Consider the following 22371-nt stretch of genomic DNA (forward strand, 5'->3'; position numbering starts at 1 on the left):
GAGGTTCAATCCCTGGTATTGCTCAGTGGGTTAAGGAACCGGAGTTGCTGTGACCTGTGGTGTAGGTCGCAGATGCAGCCCAGAGTCCAAGTTGCTGTGGCTGTGGTGTAGGCCGGCGGCTATAGTTTGGATTCAACCCCTAGCCAGGGGAACCTTATATGCCTTGGGTGCTGACCTAGAAAGGCAAAACACACACACATAAAACAAGGCTCCGTGTTAGGGAACCTGACTAGCATCCGTAAGAACAAGGGTTAGATTTGTGGCCTCGCTCAGGATGTTAAGGATCCGGTGTTGTCACCAGACGCCGCTCATATCTGGCGTGGCTGTGGCTGTGGCATAGGCCTGGCAGTTGTAATTCCAATTTGACCCCTAGCCTGGGAACGTTCATATGCCATAGGTGTGTCCCTAAAAAGAAAAAAAAAAAAAATCCGGATGACACTGGTCAGACCAATTTCAAGATGACTGTCAGAGGTGACTGTGCTGTTTCTGCATGTAGCCTCCTCCCTTTGCCTATAAAAGCACTTGCCCACTGATCCTAAGTGGGGAAAGTTGGCCCTTTGGACAGAAGTCTACCCCCTGCCCCCATACTAGCATCCAAATAAAGCAAATCTTCCTTTCCACCAACATTGCTTCTTTATTGGCTTTAGAACTGGGAGCAGCTGGACTTCACTTTAAGTAACACTAATATCCTGGTGTTTTTAGCAGAAAAGTCTAAGTACTGGAAAGTTGTCAAGCTTAAGGTGGTGGAAAGCAAGTTTTACAAAATTTGTTTTGGTGTGAAAATTCAAACAACCACATGAGTATTTTCTGGAGACATCCATCCTACTTGGGCACACAACAGGCATACTGGCCATTTCTTCATACATGTTAAGAGGTTTATGCTAGGTGCAGATTTAAAATTAATAACTTTTACTCCTTTGTCTTAAATTTGTCTTAAATTTTGTATGCCATGAATGCAAGGTGAAGAATACAGAATACCATGAATAGTTCGCTTTGACATCACTGCTTTGATTCCTGCTAAGGTGCCGGCAGTTAATCACTATCGTGTTTACACCATTAGTGCAACTGTCAACAAAGTGAAAAAGGTCAACAGTCTTAGCTTTATGAAAATGGTTTTGACTTTTTGGACCCACTGAAAAGGCCTGGAGGACCTCCAGGTTCTGAGGATGGTTTAGGAACAGCTGCCCTAGTTTCACATGAGTTACTTGTCTCTCATTAGGTTGCAAGGTCTGTGGACCGTCTACAACTGTCTTTTTTTTTTTTTTGTCTTTTTGTGTTTTCTTGAGCCACTCCCGCGGCATATGGAGGTTCCCAGGCCAGGGGACGAATCGGAGCTGTAGCCCACCGGCCTAAGCCACAGCCACAGCAACGTGGGATCCCAGCCGCGTCTGTGACCCACACCTCATCTCTCGGCAACGCCAGATCCTCAACCCACTGAGCAAGGGCAGGGATTGAACCCGCAACCTCATGGTTCCTAGTCGGATTCGTTAACCACTGCGCCACTACGGGGACTCTTATAATTGTTTTTTATGTGCCGTTGTCTAACAGTGTCTGGTACATAACAATAAATATTAATACTTGTGTGTGTAATGAGCTCATAAATAACAAATTATACATGACAACCTCATAGCCTTCATCTGTCTCCTTGCTTCAGTCTGAATGCACACGTTTTGTGAAATTTCCCAACTTTTTTCACAATTAGGACGCCACCCAATTTTTTAAATAGGTAGGGCGAGAGAGCTGCCTGTATATAATAATGACACGTTATAGTTTGGTCAAGTATTTATCTGTGATGCTCAGGTCATTACTCCTTCACAGCTCCACACCAGCAGGCTAGTCATCTAGGTTCCCCAGCTCTACCTAGTGTAAAGACGCTCACGTTTGCAGGAGCACAAGAATTTGATCGAGTTATAATTGGGGGAAGGGAGTTCCTGGATCAAAATCTGCGCAGGTAGAAGAGCAGCAGGAGAAACAGCCCCAGATACCTGCGCGCCCGGGCGCGCAGCCTCGCGAGATCCGCCGGGTTGCCGGGGCGACGCTTCCGCCTGGCGCGCGCAGACCTGGGAGCAGAGGAGTTGTGAAATAGGCGGCTAGACCGGCCCGCTGTCGTGAATTCGCCAGCGGGAGCGCGCTCGCGGCCGCGCGTTCTCCGCTTTCCCAGCTCCGTAGCTGACGCGTCGTAGACGTTGGGGAGCAGGCGGCAGCGGCAGCGGGGTCGGGATGAACAGCGGCGGCGGCTTCGGTTTGGGATTAGGCTTCGGCCTCACCCCTACGGCGGTGATTCAGGTGACGAATCTGTCGTCGGCGGTGACCAGCGAGCAGATGCGGACGCTTTTTTCCTTCCTAGGAGAAATCGAGGAGCTGCGTCTCTACCCCCCGGAGTAAGTGCTCGAGCTCGGCGGGGGGAGGGGCGCCGGCGCCTAAGACCTCGGGAACCCAGGCGTGGGGGAGAGCGCGGACGGGGGCGCGCGGTCTCCGTCACGTGACCGTTCGGGTTTACCTTGGTTTCCATGTTTGATTAGGGCGCAGCAGCCGGGGCCCCAAGCTTCTGCTTTCCTTTTAGTTGATCTCGGGGTGGGGTAATCTCTGCACGGCACCCTTACAAAGCATTTAGAGAGGTTGCCTTTTTCGTGTCTCACAGATTTATCGTCGCCGCCGGATGCTCGAATTCAGTGCCCCCCCCCCTTTTTCAATGCTCCTCTTTTTTTTCCCGAACTTAAGATGGCCGCAGGTGGGCCCGGAGTAGTCCTCATGGCTAATGCTTGGTAGCGTTTTTGCAATGGAAAATCGCGGAGGTTGCGCCCGAGAAACTGTTCAGTTCTTAGGGCCTCTGTGTCGGGCTGTCATTGCTGACGGGGAAGCCTGCGGTTGATGACAAGAAGGGCTATATTTGTTCCTGGGGCTGTGTTAACAAACTTAGCATCTTCTTGGTTCAGCTAATTGAGCCCATCCATGTTAAAGATCGTGTGTGTTCACCCTTTTGGCAACGGATTAAAATTTCCTCCTGGAAGGTCACGTTGTCCTAAATCTTCGGAAAAAGTAATAGCGCTGGATTATTCCTGCTGTATACTTTTACTTTTAAAAAGTCCAGATCTGGACTGGCATTTAGTTTCTTGGACACTTCCCAAGTGTATTTTGAAGTAAGATTTACCTTGTACAGTATTATCTACTCATATTTGTAAGGGGTCGAGGGTTGTTTACTTTTTTACAGGCATAAACTTTTTAAAGATAGAGCTTGGAGTCTGAAAATCCTCAGTGTTTTGTTCATTTTTCAAAATCCTTTGAAGGAAGGTATAGGAGTTGCCCATGATTTCTCTTCTTTTTTTAAAAAAAAGATTGTTTTTGATTTTTTAGTTTATTTCATAGTGATGCATGTAGACCTATTTTTCTTCACTTTTTTTAGTCTGTATATCTCTGCCACTGCATGGCTACTGATAAAAGTTGGCGCTTGGATTTTTAAGTTTTACTTAAATTTTCTTCAAATTTGTGTAAACATTTCATGTGTACAAAAGTTGAAAGATGTTTCCTTCACCTGCCTGCATTCATAGTTTGCCACAGTTGATTTCTTTCTTTGTGTCTCCCTTTCCCTCTCTCCACCTTTACACACACCCACCCTGCCCTCAAACCCCTTCCCTCCCTCATCCTTTTAAAAAGTGGTTGCAGACACCTTGCCTATTCATTCATCTACACTTCAGTGTGTATCTCTTAAGTATATTTTCTTCCTTCATTGCCACAGTACTATTAACATATCCAGTAACATTGGTGAAATAATTATATTACATTTAAATTTCTTTTTTTATTCTCATAATGCTTTTTTCCATTTTCTTTTTCTTATCTAGAACATATTCTGGACCACTCCATTTGGTTATGTCATTTAATCTAGAACAGCCCCCAGCCCCCCCCCTTCCATTCCCCAGGTCACCTTTTAAAGTCTTTCCTGACATTGATATTGTGTATTGTAGTGTTTTTTGTGGAATGACTCATCTGGGTTTGTATGGTTGTTTCTCCATAAATGGACTCAGTTAATACATTCTGGTTAAAAAATACTCTATATGAATGTATGCACTTACAACAACTTTATTGACTAGTTGTGGCATGTATAACTTTGAATGTCTTACTAACTTTTAAAAATGCTTTCAGCTAGCTCTTCATTTAGGCACTTAGAACATTTCTTAATAATTCAAAAATGTTGGAAGGAGTACTGTATTTGGAAGGAGTTGGAATCCAGGAGTGAGATATTTTGTACATGAACGTTTATAAACTAACCTTGCTTTCAAGGTTGTGATCATAAAGTGTCTCATGGGTAGAAGAAATATACCTAAATTAACACCACTTATGTAGTTGAAACATGCGGTATGCTGCCATTTACTCTCTGACACTTAGTAGTGGGCTCTTTTTTGAAATCAAGTGTTAATTAGTTGCTTGGATTTTACAAGTCAAAGAGAATAAAAAGGTCTTAAACACTGGATTAATATAGAATTAGTGTGTCACAAACTACAGTATATTTTGCAAAATTGTGAGATAAATGTAACACACATAGGCCACGCAAAATCCTTAACCAGTTTTTCCACAAATGCAGTCCCTATTCCTGTTTTTCAAAAATGTTGACATACTTTTCTAACAGCATGTTTTTTGCTCTGATGAAGTTGTCATAACCTGGTCCTTATATTAAAGAAGTATTTGCATATTTGGGCTCAAATGGATAAAAATGTAATTGTAATTTTATTGAAGACAGAAAATTCTTTTTGCAGTGTTGTAGAGACAGTATTTTATGGAAGCTCAGTAGAAATTCATTTGTTTAAATGTGGAACATTATTTCTTTAATATAAGAATAGTTTGTTAACATTTTAAGAATTCAGTTGCTAATATGAAAAATCAGATTTTAAATTTATTTTTTTGTCATAAGGCAGTGATTCATTTTTTTAAACATTAAAAATTGGTGTAAACATTTTTTAAACATTAAAAATTGGTGTAAACTTTCATTGTGAACATTAAAAATTCTCATTTGTGCTGCCAGACGATAACTATCCTGAATTTCTATTTTAACTTTTTGTGCAGTAAGTGAATCTCATATATTGTGAAAACCTTTTCATAGCAATAGGAAATCTTTGTAGTTTTTATTTTATTAAAAAAATTTTTTTCTTGTCGGTACCTGCAGCATGCAGAAGTTCTAAGCCAGGGACTGAACCTGTGCCACAGCAGTAACCAGAGCCACAGCAGGACAACGCCAGATCTTTAATTCGCTGGGCCACCAGGGAACTTGAAATCTTTGTAGTTTTTTTTCAGTGAGCTTTTTACTGAAGTATAATGTGTATGTAGAAAAGTGCATGGGTAAGTGCATACAGCTTGATGAATTTTCACAAAGAGAACAAACTTGTGTAACCAGCTAGAATTCTCTGTGCCGTAGGAGTTCTCCTTTGCTCCCCCTTCCAGTGCATAATCCCCATAGGGTAATTCTAGCTTGATTTCTAACATCAACTCCTGTGTTGATTTTTTTTTTTTCTCCTTACTGGTTTTATTGGTATTCAAAATACTGATAAGGTGAAATGTGTTAACTAGTTGTCTGTTTAGTTAAAATTAATATAACCAATATAGTCACATTGTGATAGAGAAAAAGGAACACTTGATAGTGATCCCACCACCTTATCAAACTATGTATTTTCCTCCAGTTCTTTTTATATGCATTTATTTTAATACATTGTATTCAAATGATTTATACACTGTTACTATTAACTATTTTCACTTAGCCTGTAGTAAGCATTTTTCATATCATTTTGTTATATTTATTGTAATAATATTTAAAGGTTAATATGTTTTGTGTGTGTGTTTAAAATTCTGTAATTGGATTTTAGCTAGAAGTATTTGAAAATGTGTGTTTGATTGTCAGCAGTGATTGGAGGGCCTCTGGCAATTAGTGGGTATCAGTAATTTCTTTATTTTTATTTTTTGTCTTTTTGCCTTTTCTGGGGCCGCTCCCGTGGCATATGGAGGTTCCCAGGCTAGGGATCGAATCCGAGCTGTAGCTGCCGGCCTACACCAGAGCCACAGCAACGTCGGAATCTGAGCCGCATCTGTGACCTACACCACAGCTCACGGCAATGTGGAATCCTTAACCCACTGAGCAGGGATCGAACCCTCAACCTCATGGTTTCTAGTTGGATTTGTTAAGCACTGAGCCATGGCAGGAACTCCAGGTATTAGTAATTTATAAGGAAGTTTTACACAAAGAATTGTGCCGTCCACTTACCATTGGAGGGGGAGGAGGAATGGACTCAGGTCTGAGATTGGCATATGCACATCAAACTTGACTGAGCAAATAAGTTCAAAGTAAAATCTGCTCTATTTGCATTCTGCTACTTTCTTTAGAGGCATACCTTTAGATCGGGTGGAGTATGTAAAATTGTAGGTCAAATTATATGTTAAAATGATAATAGTATTTAATTTTTTAAAAAGTAAATCTATTTAATAGCTTAGATAAACTAGAGAGGAAGATTTAAATATAAGATTTGGAAATAAACTGATTTATAAATCTATAATACACATTTGTTACTGAGACATCCATTATTTGGGCTTGCCACTATCATTTTAGCCTATGATATTTAAAATAGGATTACTACTCTCTTGAAAAGCTCATATTTTACATTTTTACAAAGTAAATACTGCATTGATTTTTACTCTAAGGAAGATAATTGGAGGTGAAGGTGAAGAAAATTGCTTACAGTGCTAGAATCCATGCTCTTACAGTAATGCTATTCGTAATAGACGGGCATCTTTTAACCATATCCTGGGCTTCTCAAATCTTGGTGGCATGCTTTAACACGTAGTTTTCTTTTCTTTTCTTTCTTTCTTTTTTTTTTTTACTACCCAGGCTCCCATTTCTTGTTCCTATCGTTGTTTTAAATTTTAAATGATGTAGATTTCAAATAGTGGTATTTGGAAATGTTTGTAGTTTTCAACTGATTATTTAGGTTTCAGATCTGTCAATTTAGGAAATGTAGTTTCGGTGGTAACTTAGCAGGTTCTTCAAGTACTAAAAGAGAGTACAAAAAAATAAATAAAAAAAGGAGTTCCCGTCGTGTCGCAGTGGTTAACGAATCCGGCCAGGAACCATGAGGTTGCGGGTTCGATCCCTGGCCTCTCTCAGTGGGTTAATGATCTGGCGTTGCGGTGAGCTGTGGTGTAGGTCACAAATGCGGCTCGGATCCCGCGTTGCTGTGGCCCTGGCGGAGGCTGGCAGCTACAGCTCCGATTAGACCCGTAGCCTGGGAACCTCCATGTACCGCGGGAGCGGCCCTAGGGAAAAAAAAAAAAAAGGAATAACAGAGAGTACACTTCTTGTAATTTTTTTTTTTTTTTTGATTGCAAAAGACAGAAAACAGTGTTACCCAACCTAGCTCAAGAAGAGATATTATTAAAAAATTGGAGGGATTTCCTTGTAGGGCAAGAGGTTACGGATCTGGCTTAATCATTGCTGCAGTGGCTCAGGTTGCTGCTGTGGTGTGGGTTTGATCCCTGGCCTGAGAAGTTCCACATGCCATTTGTGCAGCTAATAAATAAATAAAAAGATGGCGATTTCCCTAAATAAAAGAATAAAGACTAAGGGAACTGGGCCTGGGAACCAGAAAGGTATCTGCATCCAGGGTGACTGTCTGCCTCTTCCCGTCAGAAGCTTTATTTTCAGCTCAGTTTGTTTCTGTGTGTCTGCTCAATTTCTTTGCAGGCTTATTTTGTACTCATTCATCTGGCATCTGGCCCAAGCCCTTACTCGAAGTGACTTTGCAGCTTGAGAGAGAGAATCTGATTGTTCAAGTTCATTTGGTCAGGCCACCCAAATAACAGGTTTTGGTTTAGCCAGTGAAACGGGCCTTTGTGCCATGTGGCTAATCAGTTGTGTCTGGAAGGTTGCAAGATCTGTTGAAGATTTCATGTAAGGAAACTGAAAAGGCCTGTGCCTTGGTAGCAAGTATAGGAGGGGTACCCAATCACTTTGATATTTTAAAATGGCTTTCCTGAAGACTTCAAAACTTGAGCCCTTAAGAAAAGTGGAATTACTGTTCAAAAAGGGAGCAGGAGAGCACATCATAGCCAAATGAAACAACACGGACAGAGATGGCCCAGATAATTCACAATGTGTTCTGGGAACCACAGGTATTTTTATGCCTGAATTTTTGGGTGCATTTAGATGATGAAGCAAGAACAGCTTCTGTAAGGGTGTCTCAGAAGTTTAAGCAGTGGTGTGTTATTTAAAAAGATTACTCTAACAGTTTTTGTGGAAGACTGTTAATAAGGAGTTGAGATTGGAGGGAGCATGATTGTTAGGAAACATTGTAGTAATCCTGGTGAGAAATGATAAGGCCTGAATGAAGGCATTGATAGTAATGAGAGTATTGAAAGAATTGATTCACAAATATTTGGGAGGCAGTCTTCCTAGGATTTAAAGACCATTTGGATGAAAAAGGAAGGATCAAGGATGGAAACAACACACAAATCTTAGTAGTTTGATAAAAACAGTATTTCTTATCCTAAACTTTTGGTCTCGCATTCTGGGGTGTAGCTAATATATCAGCCACCCATATATTGAATGTTGTTGGTCACTATGGCAGCAGAAAAGAACTGAGCAATGGCCCTTAAAGCTACAGTAACATGTCAGTTCTGTGCGGTTGCCAAAGCAAATTACATAGCCACACCTAACTTGAAGGAAACAAAGGCATGGAATTTTACTTTGTAGCCAGAAGGATAGTTGGAATATTTGGTGAACAGTACTAATAATGGTCACATTAGTGACTCTCAGATTTCTGGTTTGGGTGATTGTGGTAGTGTTGTTCATGAACTCGAGCTTGCTGCTCAGAAATCAACACTGGAGAGGGGCATATATTGGTTGAAAGGAAAACTGATTTTAATCAGAATGCTGGCTCTCTGGGGAGGTGGTGGACTCTGTCTGCAAAAAAACCCCAATTTTGCTCAGCCGTCAAAGTTAAAGGAAAAGGAGGCATAATCTCAGTAAATCATTGAGATAGGTGATCAGACTTGGAGCAGTCACCCAGTGCCTGCAGGCTTGTTGATCTTTCTTTAGATGCTATCTTGTTCACATAGTTTGTGAGATTACTGAAGGGGAGACTAGGGAAGAGGTCTGGTTGTCTGTTAATAACTTATCATCTATGGAGAGAAGAGAACCCACAGGTTAGGCAAGATATTCAAAAGATTTGAAAAGTGGGCTTGGGCCAGAGAGGAGTAGAGCATGAGTGAGCCTGATTTAAAAGTCAGTTACAGGGAGTTCCCGTCGTGGCACAGTGGTTAACGAATCTGACTAGGAATCATGAGGTTGCAGGTTCGATCCCTGGCTTTGCTCAGTGGGTTAAGGAGCCGGCGTTGCCGTGAGCTGTAGTGTAGTGTAGGTCGAAGATGCGGCTTGGATCCTGCATTGCTGTGGCTCTGGTGTAGGCTGGCAGCAACAGCTCTCGTTAGACCCCTAGCCTGAGAACCTCCATATGCCGTAGGAGTTGCCCTTTAGAAAAGGCAAAAAAAAAAAAAAAGACCAAAAAAAAAAAAAAAAGTCAGTTAAGTGTAGCTTTGCTAAAATGACAGGGCAAAAGGGGTTTCCTGCTGAGGGCGGTTTCCTGTAAAGAGCTGCTTGCAGTATCTTCAACTGCGATATGAAATGTAGGACAAAGGGCAGGATTGTTGTGGAAAGAGGATGATGAATTTAAGAATAAGTTCAAAGATGAGGCCTGCAACCATCAAGGTGTAATATTCCAGGAAGCACTTGGATCTGAGAATCTGGAGCTCTGGAGAAGCTTAAATTGGAGATTTGGTAATGTAAAGGCAAGATAAGTCTGGATGCAGATGTATTTACCTCACAACAAGTACAGAGTGTTTGACTTACATGTTGATTAGGGGAAGGTTATTGGAGAAGACTGGCATGAAGCCTGAATTGGATGGTCTTGGGCAGGAGTGAGTTGAATTGGGTTGAGGTAGAGTTTTATTTTTATTTTTGCTCCTTTAATTAGACTGACAAGTTATGTTAATAATGATACTTTCAAGTTCTAAATGCAGATATATCTTACTATCTCAGTGGTTAATATCATAAATATATTTAGCCATTACCAAGATTTGTTGCTGTGTATAATTAAAAATTTTTTTACTATAATGTTGATTTACAGTGCTATGTATAATTTTTTAATTAAAATATTTGTGGAATTTCAAATCAAATAGTAGACTAAACTGGTTTTAAAATTCTTTTTTTTTGTCTTTTTAGGGCCACACTCATGGCATATGGAGGTTCCCAGGCTAGGGGTCTAATCGGAGCTGTAGCCGCCAGCCTACGCCAGAGCCACAGCAACGCGGGTTCCGGGCCGTGTCTGCAACCTACACCACAGCTCACGGCAATGCTGGATCGTTAACCCACTGAGCAAGGGCAGGGACCGAACCCGCAACCTCATGGTTCCTGGTCGGATTCGTTAACCACTGTGCCACGACGGAAACTCCCAATTATGGACTTTAATTGAACATTCTGATGGGCAGGTTGACAAAAATGAACCTTTATGAGGATAATATATTATGGAATCTAACAAGGTGGATTCATATTATGGAAAAATTGGGGAGTTCCCGTCGTGGCTCAGCGGAAACAAATCTGACTAGTATCCCTGAGGACACAGGTTCAATCCCTGGCCTCGCTCAGTTGGTTAAGGATCCGGCATTCCCGTGAGCTGTGGTGTAGGTTGCAGACGCGGCTTGGATCCCTTGTTGCTGTGGCATGGTGTAGGCCAGCAGCTATGTTCTGATTCAACCCTTGGCCGGGAACTTCTGTATGCTGCAGGTGTGGTCCTAAAAAGACCAGGGGAAAAAAAAAAAAGGAAAATTGGTTTTATCAGTGCTGTGTCTGGCTTTTTTTTTTTTTTTTTAACCTCGATTTAATGTAGTAGGATTTGTAAGAATGAGAATCTATACTCTTTTACATATAAAATATGTAAAATTTTGCTTGTAAAATCTTTTGTCTGGAAAATGACAGCATACCCAGCCTGAAATAGTCTAATATTTGCATAAGACCTTGATTTTAATTTCAGGTTATCTGATCATTTCTAAGGCAGTAGTAGTAATTTAAATGCTAGGAATCCCATTCAGAAAGGTTGAAAGTGGTTACAGAGTTTGAAGCTTTGAGGATTGAGGCATTTATGAAAGGGGATTGTGCCTGTTGATAGTGATACACTGATTCAGTATTTTTGGGTTAAGTCAGCTGTTTTTACATTTCACTCAGATTAAGTAAGTGTTAAATTTAAAGTTTTTAATTTATAAGCTTACGGGCTCGCCTAGATTTGCCTTCAGTCTCTGCAAACAAATCTTTAAAGGACTAATTTTGCTATTTCATATCTTATTGATCCTTAGCAACAAAAATTTTTGTCTTGATTATGTAAGATTATGTAAAGATCTAGGAAAGAAATTTTTAACAAACCAAATGTTTATTAGTCTAATTGTTTTTCTTTTTATCTTGCAGCAACGCACCTCTTGCTTTTTCTTCCAAAGTATGTTATGTTAAGTTTCGTGACCCATCAAGTGTTGGCGTGGCCCAGCATCTAACTAACACGGTTTTTATTGACAGAGCTCTGATAGTTGTTCCTTGTGCAGAAGGTTGGTATCTCACGTGTTTTTTCCTAATTATTTTAATCTCTGTCCTATCTGTTACTACTATTGGCTTTTCTAGAAATTGGCAGGTAGTATTCTGAAGGGGTGTGTGTGTATGTAAGTAAGAAAGAATGAAATTTGGGGAAGGAAAGGATTTTACCTAATATATTTAAATGGTTAATTTATTACATCTACTTGAGATTTTATAGCTGAACATTTAAAAATTCATAAATTGACTTCTCTGGTTTGCTTTGGCTTCTATATTCCATTTGCAAGTTGTAAACAAAGCTTTTTGAAATTAAAATATTAAGTTTGTAGGAGAAGTTATTTAAAATGGTAAGTAAGTAAGCATCTGCCCCTATATTGATGATAGCACATACATAAAAGCAGTGTACATGTTTTGCCAAATTGGGGTTAGGTAGTAATATTTATGTTTAAGAAAAATATTCATAATTTAGACTTTAAAGTGTCCTCTTAAGATAATTTACCTTAATTGTTACTGAGACTGACCATTATTTCATACTCAGTATAATAGTTTGCTGTGCAACTGGAATTTACTTTTTAACTTTAGTGGTTTTTTTTGTGGGGAGTGAGGGGTTGCTGGTGGTGGCCGTAATTAAAGAAAAGTCATGGAAAGTATATTTTCCAAAGCTTCCATCAAGGAAAATAGTTATTGAAGGTGGGAGTAAGGCCAAAGACTTTATAGTGATTTGTTAAATTTTATGACTTAACCTTCAAGAGCTAATTATTATTAATGCTTATTTTTTAGTAACTTCTATTTACAGAGCCACTCACATATAATAGGCTGTGCTGAATTTGACTGTTCTGGTGTGTAATTAACTTTTATTCAGAGCACTGACTATGGCATGTGTACATGGATTTTAGAATTGCGTTATTATAATATAAATGTCTTTAAAGTATATTTTCACTGGTGGCTGGTGGTAACTGTTTTACAATATAAAAGATTTACTGGAAACAATTTAACGAGCTTTCCTATGTAATATTTTAAAACCTTTTTTAGATGATATTGGACTGATGTTAAAAAAACTTAATGTATAATAAACAGTTTGTTGCACTTCCAAGGTTTTATTGATATTTCAGAATGCCTATTCTGGGATGTCAAAAATATTACAGTCAGGTACAGTGAGTACCACTCTGTTATTTTTGAAGTCTTGGAATAGGACATTCTGGATTTTTTCAGATAAATTTGAAAGTATTTTTCCCATGCCTGAGGGATTAGAGTCTGGGGTAAGGAGAATAAAAATGGATTTAAGTGAATTATTTGCTAAATCTGTCCTTATCTATTAATCAGTAAGGGGACAATGACCCCAGAATTGGAGAACAAGGTGAGGAAAGAGCTGGTAATGGTTTTGTTCTGCATACCAAGATCATGACCAATTTCATACCAAGTAACCTGCATGGGAAAAAAAAAATCAGGTAGCAGATATATTAAATATGAATATTAATTGTATCTAGAGTTACACCACCAGTAGCACAGAATCTGTGATATCAGCCTACTCCTGAACTGGAAGGAAGAAATTTACTATTGTTGCTCTGTTTGAACCTTCCTACATTCCCATAGAATTTTTCATATATTTGAGAAGTGACTGTGGTTTGTCATAGATGTTCAAGATTATGGGCATGTAGAGGTTCCTTTTTTTGTTTTACTTGGTAGAAATGAATAAATGCACTTTTATTATAATGACATGAATATTTTTAATATTACCATTTTGAGACAAAATTTTGCTATGCTTGAACATGAGTCAAGAGTATTTTTATTCCAATTTAAAATTGTAAGTTTTAAGTATTTTAGAATACTAACCTATGAAATAATTGGTATTAGAAAAACATTCAGATAAATGTTTTCATTAAACAACAGTGATGAATTTATAGAACCTGAAGAATGTCGCAATGAGCTGTTAAAGATCTGATTATGCACTGCAAGCAAAGTAATAATGCATTATTGTACCTTTTAGAAGGATAGCAAAGTAAGTTTGAAATACATCAAAGGAAAGAGTTCCAGTGGAGTAAATTCTATAAGGAGATGTACTGTTAGGCTGTAAGCAGTCTTTCATTTACTTCACTGATTGTATTCTTTCCTTGATGTTACAGAAGCAGCGTTATGAAAGAAGTGAGAAAACAGTAGAAAAAATTTTAAGTTTTTTGATTCTTTTAATTTGCTGTTTTTTTTAAATGCAGACAGTAGTATTGTGAGAAGATCCTATGCTGTTTAAGTATTGTTTGATGTATAATAATTTCCTACATATTAAGCATTAGCTATTGTTAATAAAACATGCCACTTCAAAATAAAATATACTTTCATTATACTCGTCCAGATATGACCTCTTTTTGTTGTTGCGTGCATCTCAGATTTCTTTTTATAAATGTTAACACTTAGAAAAATTTAAGATCAAACATAACAAGGGTGTCAGCCTAATCATCAGTCATAAGTTTATGTCCACATTTTCTGGTAGATGGATTTTGACTATTAATTTGGTTTTGTATGTTTTCTCTATGTGATATTTGTGCATTATTAGATGACTAGACTGGCCAAGGCAGACCTGTTACACTTGCCTGAGTTAGGCATTGTTTGCCATGCCACTAAACCTGCCGTCAAGTGAAACCTTCATTGGGGAAATGAGATCGGAGTCTGAACCGCAGAAGATGGACGCCCTGTCTCTGTTTTTTATTGTTTTACTTTAATTTCATTTCTTTTTCTTTATTTTGTCCCTTTTTTTGTTTTTGTTTTGTTTTGTTAAATCTCTTTCACTTTAACTTGTGAGCTGGTTTTCCAGTTCTTTGTAAATGGTATTCCATTAAGGGTTCATAACATTGCATTGCAAATTGTATTGGGAGATGATTAGTAGAGATCAACTTTAACATAAAATAAATTTTCACAGTAAATTAAGATACAGTGTTGTGAAGCTCAGTGCTAGTCTTAATTGGTGTTTATAGACTGATCAGGTACATCTTGTTCTTGAAACACTAAAACACTGATGAGGTTCTTAGAAACATACTTTGATCTCAGTGTAACATTTTTGCAGTTTTTTCCCCAAGTCTGCATCTTTCATAAAGACCAACCAATAGCTTCTAGTTTTCATCCTCCCCCCCTTAGAATTTTAGGTATACAGAATCATCAAGGAAAATAAATAAATTTCATTAACAGTCTGGGGGTAGAGGACAAGAAGAGACTTTTCTATTTATGGTTATTAAAGAAAATAACTTATATTCTTCATTTAAAGACACTTAGTTGCCTACGTGGGGAAAGGATATTTGAGAAACTGTTGAATACTTACTTGCGTGTGTATTTTGTATTTCTTTGCTTGAATTTTTTGTTGAGAAATGTTCACACATTACTAGTTTCTAAATGGATTCTGAAATTAGGATGAATGAGAGGTTTTATCTCTCAGTTGTCTTTGAGGAGTATAGTTTGGGAAAAATGATAAGTGCTTATTTGTTTATAGTTTTATGTGCTCTGATAGTATTTAGAGGGTAAATTTGGAAGAATTCTATCTTGGAAATTAAGCAGTGGAACTTTTTTCTTAAGGTATCTTTAATTAGAATAAGAAAAATATTGTTCTTAGACTTAATACTTACAAAGAGTTTATTAGATTCTGAGAGGTAGTGAGATTAAGAGAACCTACTGATACATTTTTTTTTTTTAAGCCAGAAGTGAAAGACTTTGTAATATTAAGTAATCAACTTTTGGCCTCTGTTGATTACCCTTTTTGTTTGTGTAGTCTTTCTACACTGTCTTGTATGGATAGTTTTGTTTATTTAATTGACAAGTAATATTAAACTGAGGACATTACTAGATTGGAACTCTTTGTTTTTTAGGTGTATAAATTAGGATAGTGAAGCATAGGGTTTGCACCTTAGGACCTTAGTTGATATATGAAGATGTTTTCAGGTTTTACAAACATTTAAAAAAAAAAAACCTATTTCTAACAGATAAAAAACAGGTCCGATAGCAGTGTAAATAGTATAGTATATATGAGTGTGCAGATACATGTGTTAATGCTAATAACTAATTAAATACAAAATAAATATTGTTATTTGATGTCTTCAGTAAGGCCTGCTTACCTCTTATTTACCTTTATGCATGTTAAAAATTTTGCTTATGCAGAATTTACTGAGGTAATAAAATAACTGTTTTTGAAATTAAAGTAATATAGATTTAGATGTTTAGAAATAAGTAGGCATTTGCTAAAGTTAATAAATGTAATTTTTCTATTCCTATAAATAACGTGTAACTATTACTTAAAACAATTGAAAATTTTGTCTTGAATTCCATCCATGTTTAGCAATACATTCAGATCATTTTTTTAGAGATTTATTCTTGCACATCTGATTGTTTTAAATAGAATTTTTATCACTGAAACCCAGCATGGTGCTTTTTGAAAATTTACTCCATATGCTGTTTTCAATTTAGTGTGACTTTGTACACTGTTTTCAGTTAATTTTGAAGAATTTATAATGGAAATTTGTAGCCAACTATCACATAGCTATGTTCTTCTAAAATAGCTATCTGTAGTCACCTTTTTAGAAATTTTTTTTGGGGGGATGGGGTTGTGAGAAAGGACCAGAGAAAAATGTATGAAAGTTGCAGTCTTTATCAGAATTAATTGATTATAATTCAGTAATTATGCAAATTGATGGACTTAATTTCAGAGTAAATTTTCATTTATTAGTTGTAGGGATTTCTTAGTATTTAGGATTATTTTAATATTACTGATGTTCCTATTACTAGGTAGGTAAGATGCTTATAATCAAGGTATTTAGGAATAAACCACCCCATTCAGTTAAGTATACATAAATTGGTTCTAAAAGTCAATTAGTTTCCTGAGACTAGGAAACATTTTTTTCAAAAATGTCATCAGTTACCCAATGCATATTCTTTGGAACTGGATTCTTTTATAAAGGCATCTTGACATTGCAGGTGAGATGCTTTATTAGCTGAATGAGGGTAGGCTTCCTTTTCATTTGGGGCTGATTACTTGCTATAGGCTTTTTTTTTCCTATTTGAAATTGAATGGAATCTATTTAGAAGGTTACAAAATTATTTGCATCACAAGTAGATAGTTTCAATGAACAGGATAGGGACATGCAGGAACAAATTTCAATTCGCACATATTTGTTTTTTTCTTTTTCTTTTTTTTGACTAATTTGGTTATTTGCCATTTCTGGGGATTAAACTTTAAAAAATGTTCTTCTTTTCTGTATCTGATGTTCTGTGTGCTATTAGTGATGCAGCCAACACGAACGGTTGTCATGTGTAACACAACTTTCGATCACCGCGAAAACACCGTCCTGGGAAAGCGTCCATGCTTGATATCGTTTGGTTCATGAACATTAAGTTTCCAGTACAGGTGACCCATAGCTCAAAGTGTTAAATAATTGTCTACATTATTCAGTTTTTAAAATAATATTCCATTAATGAGATTGTTAGTCTTTGAAGTTTTGCTCACTTTTATTTTTCCTAGTAGAGCAGGGTAAAAGGAAAGACTTAAGTTCTTATTTATTTCTTTATACGGATCTGATAGATAGATTCATTTATTATTATAATTTTTTAAGTGCAAGGGTAATTGTAAAATCATAGTGTAAAGTTTGGTGTTTCTGCTTTCTGTAATGTTTGGAACTTGCCTCTGCAGGTAAAATCCCAGAGGAAGCCAAAGCCCTCTCTCTATTGGCTCCTGCTCCAACCATGACAGGTCTGATGCCTGGTGCAGGCTTGCTTCCCATCCCGACCCCAAATCCCCTGACTACAGTAAGTATGATATACCCTCTTCTAAAAGAGGTGAACATTCAACTGTAATTTGTTGAATAAAGAGCTTAGAAAATTCTTTTTCTTTTCCTAGAGCTTAGAAAACTATTTCTATTTTAAAATACTTGTTTTTTAAATGGAAAGTATTTGAAATGTCTCCTTAATTTTTTCCCCATGTTATCACTGACTCCAGTTGACTTTAGGAGGTTACTGGGGATTCATTTAAATTTGAGAACTGAAATATATTATTCATTAGGAAATCAGTTACTGAAACTAAGCATTTTAGATAGCATAGGGAGTTGGAAAAACCTAGCTTACTATATTTCCCAATTCAGGAGGACTAAATCCATTTAAAAATTATGAAATAATTCACAATCTTGGTAATGGGAGAAAAATAGCAAAGCATTTGATACTGAGAAAATGTAACATGATTTTAAAAAATGGCAAAAATACTTTGTCATTAAGTATGCAGAATAAATAGTAATTTATGTCTCCATTGTGATTTCTGAGGGGAGTTAAAGACTTGCTGTTACTGGGTTCTCGGTTTGTGTAAAAGATTCTGGTCATTTATTTTAAAATTAGGGTTGTAGTTCTTGTCACAGCTCAGTGGAATTGAGTCTGACTAGTATCCTTGAGGACGCAGGTCAGATCCCTGGGTTAAGGATCTGGCATTTCCGTGAGCTGTGGTGTAGGTCGCATATGCGGCTCAGATCTGCTGTGGCTGGTGGCTACAACTCCAGTTTGACCCTTAGCCTGGGAACTCCATGTGCTGCAGGTGTGGCCCTAAAAAGACCCCCCCCAAAAAAAATGAAAATATAAAAAATTAGGGTCATTGTTCTTCAAAAATATTCTCTAAGACATAATACAAAACTCACTTGAATTGAAAGTTGCATTTAGCTTTATGGTTCTGGATTATTATCAGGGAGTAAAGCAAAAGCAGTAAAATTTTTATGATTATAGTTCATGCATCCAAGTTATAAAAGTGTTTCTGAAACTTGGAAGTGCAAGATTTTAGGTCTTAATTGTTACATGATATTGTTACGCAGGAGACTTGTATTGTGATCCATGGGGGGGGCATGCTTTTTAATTTGGCATCTGGTTATTTGAAGTGGGTTTTTTAGAAATTCCTTTTTTTTTTTTTTTTTTTTAAAGGGCTGCGCCTGTGGTATGTGAAAGTTCCCAGGCTAGGGGTGAATCAGAGCTACAGCTGCTGGCCTACACCACAGCCACAGCAACATGAGATCCCAGCCACGTCTGCAAGCCACACCACAGCTCATGGCAACGTTGGATCATTAACCCACTGAGTGAGGCCGGGGATCGAACTCACATCCTCATGGTTCCTAGTCAGGTTCGTTAACCACTGAGCCACGAAGGGAACTCCCCTTTTCTAGAAATTTTACTCTGGGTATATTTTTGTATGTTTTAACATTAGTTCCTGGATCACCACAATTTCTTTCCTGCTTTTCCAGAAAGTATTGTCTTGCTCTCTTGAAAGTTCTTAGCGTTTATTTATCAACAGTATAAAGTTTTTTATTTAGTTTGTTGCTTTGAGGGGAAATAATTTCCTTTCAATTCATGTGTAGATACCTATTATTATAAAAATTTATGAAGAATAATTTGAGGTAGAAAGCAGGGGAAAGGTGATCCCATTGTGTTTTGGCTCCTGGCTACCTTTCTGACCTTTTATTTCCTACCTGATTCTCTCCTCCCCTCTACTTTAGCCGTATTGGATATGCCAAATATATTTCTGCCTTAGATCTTTGGTACTTATACTCTGCCTAGAATATTTCTTTTCCAGATACTAAAAAGATTCATTCACTCTTTCATAAGGTTTCTACTTAAGGGTCACATCTTCAGGGAGACCAGGGTTTCTGTGTCAAATGGCAAAAGTGTTACATTGAGAGGTCACATCATCCTTTTTTTTTTTTTTTTTTACGTGTTTGTTTGCTTTTGTTTCTTTATTTTTTTATTTTTATTTTTTGGTCTTTTTGCCATTTCTTGGGTCGCTCCCACAGCACATGGACGTTCCCAGGCTAGGGGTCGAATCGGAGCTGTAGCTGCCAGCCTACGCTAGAGCCACAGCAACGCAGGATCCGAGCGCATCTGCCACCTACACCACAGCTCATGGCAACGCCAGATTGTTAACCCACTGAGCAAGGCCAAGGATCGAACCTGCAACCCCATGGTTCCTAGTCGGATTTGTTAACCACTGCGCCATGACGGGAACTCCATTGTTTATTTAGCTTTATAGGGTCGCACCTGTGGCATATGGAAGTTCCCAGGCTAGGGGTCGAAATGGGGCCATGGCTGCTAGCCTACACCACAGCCACAGCCATGCCGAGTCTGATCTGAATCAATGACCTACACCACAGCTGTGGCAATGTTGGATCCCTAACCCACTAAGCAAGGCCAGGTAACAAACCTGCATCCTCACGATTACTGGTCCGGTTTGTTACTGCTGGGCCACAACAGGAACTCCCAGATCATCTTTTACCTCTTCTGAGACTGAAGGGGCAACCTAAATAGCTAGGTCCTTTACACCAGGGCTAGAAAATAGACTAGTTTAAAGAAGGTTAATTGTGTTGTTGTAGAAAGCTACATCCGTCCAATAGAACTTTCTGCTGTGATGGAAATGTCTGTATCTGTGTTAGCAAGTGTCGTAGCCACTAGCAACGTGTGGCTGTTGTGTGCTTGAAATGTGGTAGTGTGATTGAGGAATTGAATTTTAATTAAAACTCAAATAGCCATTTGTGATTGGTGATCACCATATTAAACAGCACAAATGTTGAAAAATGTTACAGTGAAAAGAGAGGGCAAGGACTAAATAATTTTTTTTAAGTTTGAGAAAGGGGTTGGATTAGATGATTTGGAAAAGCCCATTCATATTTTCTTTCTGTGTGTGTGTGTGTTTGTGTGTGTGCGCGCGCGCGCATGCGCGCACACGCGCTCGTGCGCGTTTGCTGTTTTAGGGCCATACCCTCGGCATATGGAGGTTCCTAGGCTAGGGGTCGAATTGGAGCTGTTGCCACCGGCCTACACCAGAGCCACAGCAATGCCAGATCTGAGCCTCATCTGCGACCAACACCACAGGGCAATGCTGGGTCCTTAAACCACTGAGTGAGTCCAGGGCCCACAACCTCATGGTTCCTAGGTGGATTCGTTTCCCTGCGCCACGACGGGAACTCCCTTTTCTTTCTTTTTAATTAAAGTTAAGTTACCATTTATTAAGAATCAGCTTTTGCTTCATATACATGATCTCGTTTAATCTTTTTTTTTTTTTTTTTTTTAATGGCTGCACCTGCAACATAGGAAAGTGCCCAGGCTAGGGGGTCTCCTCGGAGCTACAGCTGATGGCCTACACCACAACCACAGCATTGTGGGTTCTGAGCCACATCCACGACCTACACCACAGCTCACAGCAATGCTGGATCCCTGACCCACTGAGCAAGGCCAGGAATCAAACCCGTATCCTCGTGGATATAGTCAGATTCATTTCCTCTCTGCCACAACAGGAACTCCCCATTCATATTTTCTACAACTTTATGATAACTTGAACTGGTGATAGCAAAAAAAAAAATTAAGTTCTGTAAGTAGCAGGGTATTACAGATCATGAGAGATATTCTGAAGGTGAAAACCAGAGCAGTGGTAGTGGAGAGTAAATAAGGTTTTACATAAGGTCAGAGGAAGTTGCTTAGAGAGGCTGTGACCTGATGGTCGAAGAATGCAGTCAGCAGAAGTTGGGGAAGAGCTTTCTAGGGCACAAGGAACACCGAGGGAAAAGCCCTAAATTGAGAAAAACGTGTGTTCAAGGTGCAGAATGGTCGTCGGTGTGGTTATGAAGCAAGGGGGTGGGGGACATAGTAGATGTTTTGAGATTGGAGGGCTACATCGAGCACTGATTGATTTTTGTAGGTCTTTTTAGGCCGTGGAAAAAAGTTTGATTTTATTCTAAAGAGTTTTAAGGAGGAGTAATACATGATTTGACATATTTTAAAAAGATCACACATGGGCTGCTATGACAAGCATAAATGATACTCATTTCATAAACTAGTGTTTTCACCTTTAGAAAATATTCTTAACAGTTGTTAAATTTTAGTGGTTTTACAACAGTATAATAATATATAGTCAATTAATTTAATTGATTTAAAATTGCATAAGTGAGAGTTCCTGTTGTGGCTCAGTGGTTAACGAATCTGACTAGGAACTATGAGGTTGCGGCCTCGCTCAGTGGGTTAAGGATCCGGCGTTGCCGTGAGCTGTGATGTGGGTCACAGATACTGCGTTGCTGTGGCTCTGGCATAGGCCAGTGGCTACAGTTCTGATTCGACCCCTAGCCTGGGAACCTCCATATGCTGCAGGAGCGGCCCAAGAAATTGCAAAAAAAAAATTGCGTAAGTGGAAATGAAGGTTTGTAGTGTTTTTTTCCTTTGAAAAGTCTTTTCATGAATTCTGCAAAAACTTCATTTTCAGATTCTGAGATCTATCTTTTCTAGTTTAAATTCACATTAAAAACATGTTACTTAATGTTTGAACTAAAAACTGATTTTAGTAACGTTAAGAAAGAGCATTCAAAGGTTTTTAGTTTTTTCCTACTGTAGTATAAGTAAGGGTTCACTATTTTAGGTTTCTTTTCTTAGATAAACTTTGTCCCTGTTTTTTAGTCTATCCATGGCAGTACCCTACTTTTACCACTTGTTACGTTAGCTGAGTATCTTTGGGAAAATTATTTAATTTCTCTAAGTGTTTATCTCTGAAATTGGCAAAATAGTGATACCTGTCTCTTAGGGCTGATAGGAGGAGTAAGTTAATAACCTTGCAAAAGTTGGGTGCTTTGGTTTCTAACTGTTAGGAACTCACAAGGTTGTTGAATGTCCGAGGTGCAGTTGATTTTCACTGTTTGTGTATTCTGTATTTGTGAATTCACATACTAGCTAAAATTCATTTGTAACTTCAAAGTCAGTACTTGCAGCGCTTTTGTTATTCATTG

The 22371-nt window shown here is 38.3% G+C and overlaps 1 protein-coding gene across 10 annotated transcripts in view; it reads left to right on the top strand.

Moving 5' to 3' along the window:
* SREK1 (splicing regulatory glutamic acid and lysine rich protein 1) overlaps positions 1929 to 22371 on the top strand; it is a 43368-nt gene continuing 22925 nt past the window's right edge. For 2 of the 10 annotated variants that reach the window (XM_021077030.1, XM_021077029.1), the window contains exons 1-3: positions 2060 to 2381; positions 11492 to 11625; positions 17271 to 17386. In XM_021077030.1, the coding sequence (XP_020932689.1) occupies positions 2221 to 2381; positions 11492 to 11625; positions 17271 to 17386 (411 nt within the window). In that variant the 5' untranslated portion in view covers positions 2060 to 2220. Of the gene's footprint in view, positions 2382 to 11491; positions 17387 to 22371 lie in introns of all 10 variants that reach the window. The other 8 variants (XM_021077027.1, XM_021077028.1, XM_021077033.1 and 5 more) reach the window with 7 other exon arrangements.

The sequence above is a fragment of the Sus scrofa genome, chromosome 16 (genome assembly GCF_000003025.6).
Source record: "Sus scrofa isolate TJ Tabasco breed Duroc chromosome 16, Sscrofa11.1, whole genome shotgun sequence".
In the NCBI taxonomy this organism is placed as follows: Eukaryota; Metazoa; Chordata; class Mammalia; order Artiodactyla; family Suidae; genus Sus; species Sus scrofa.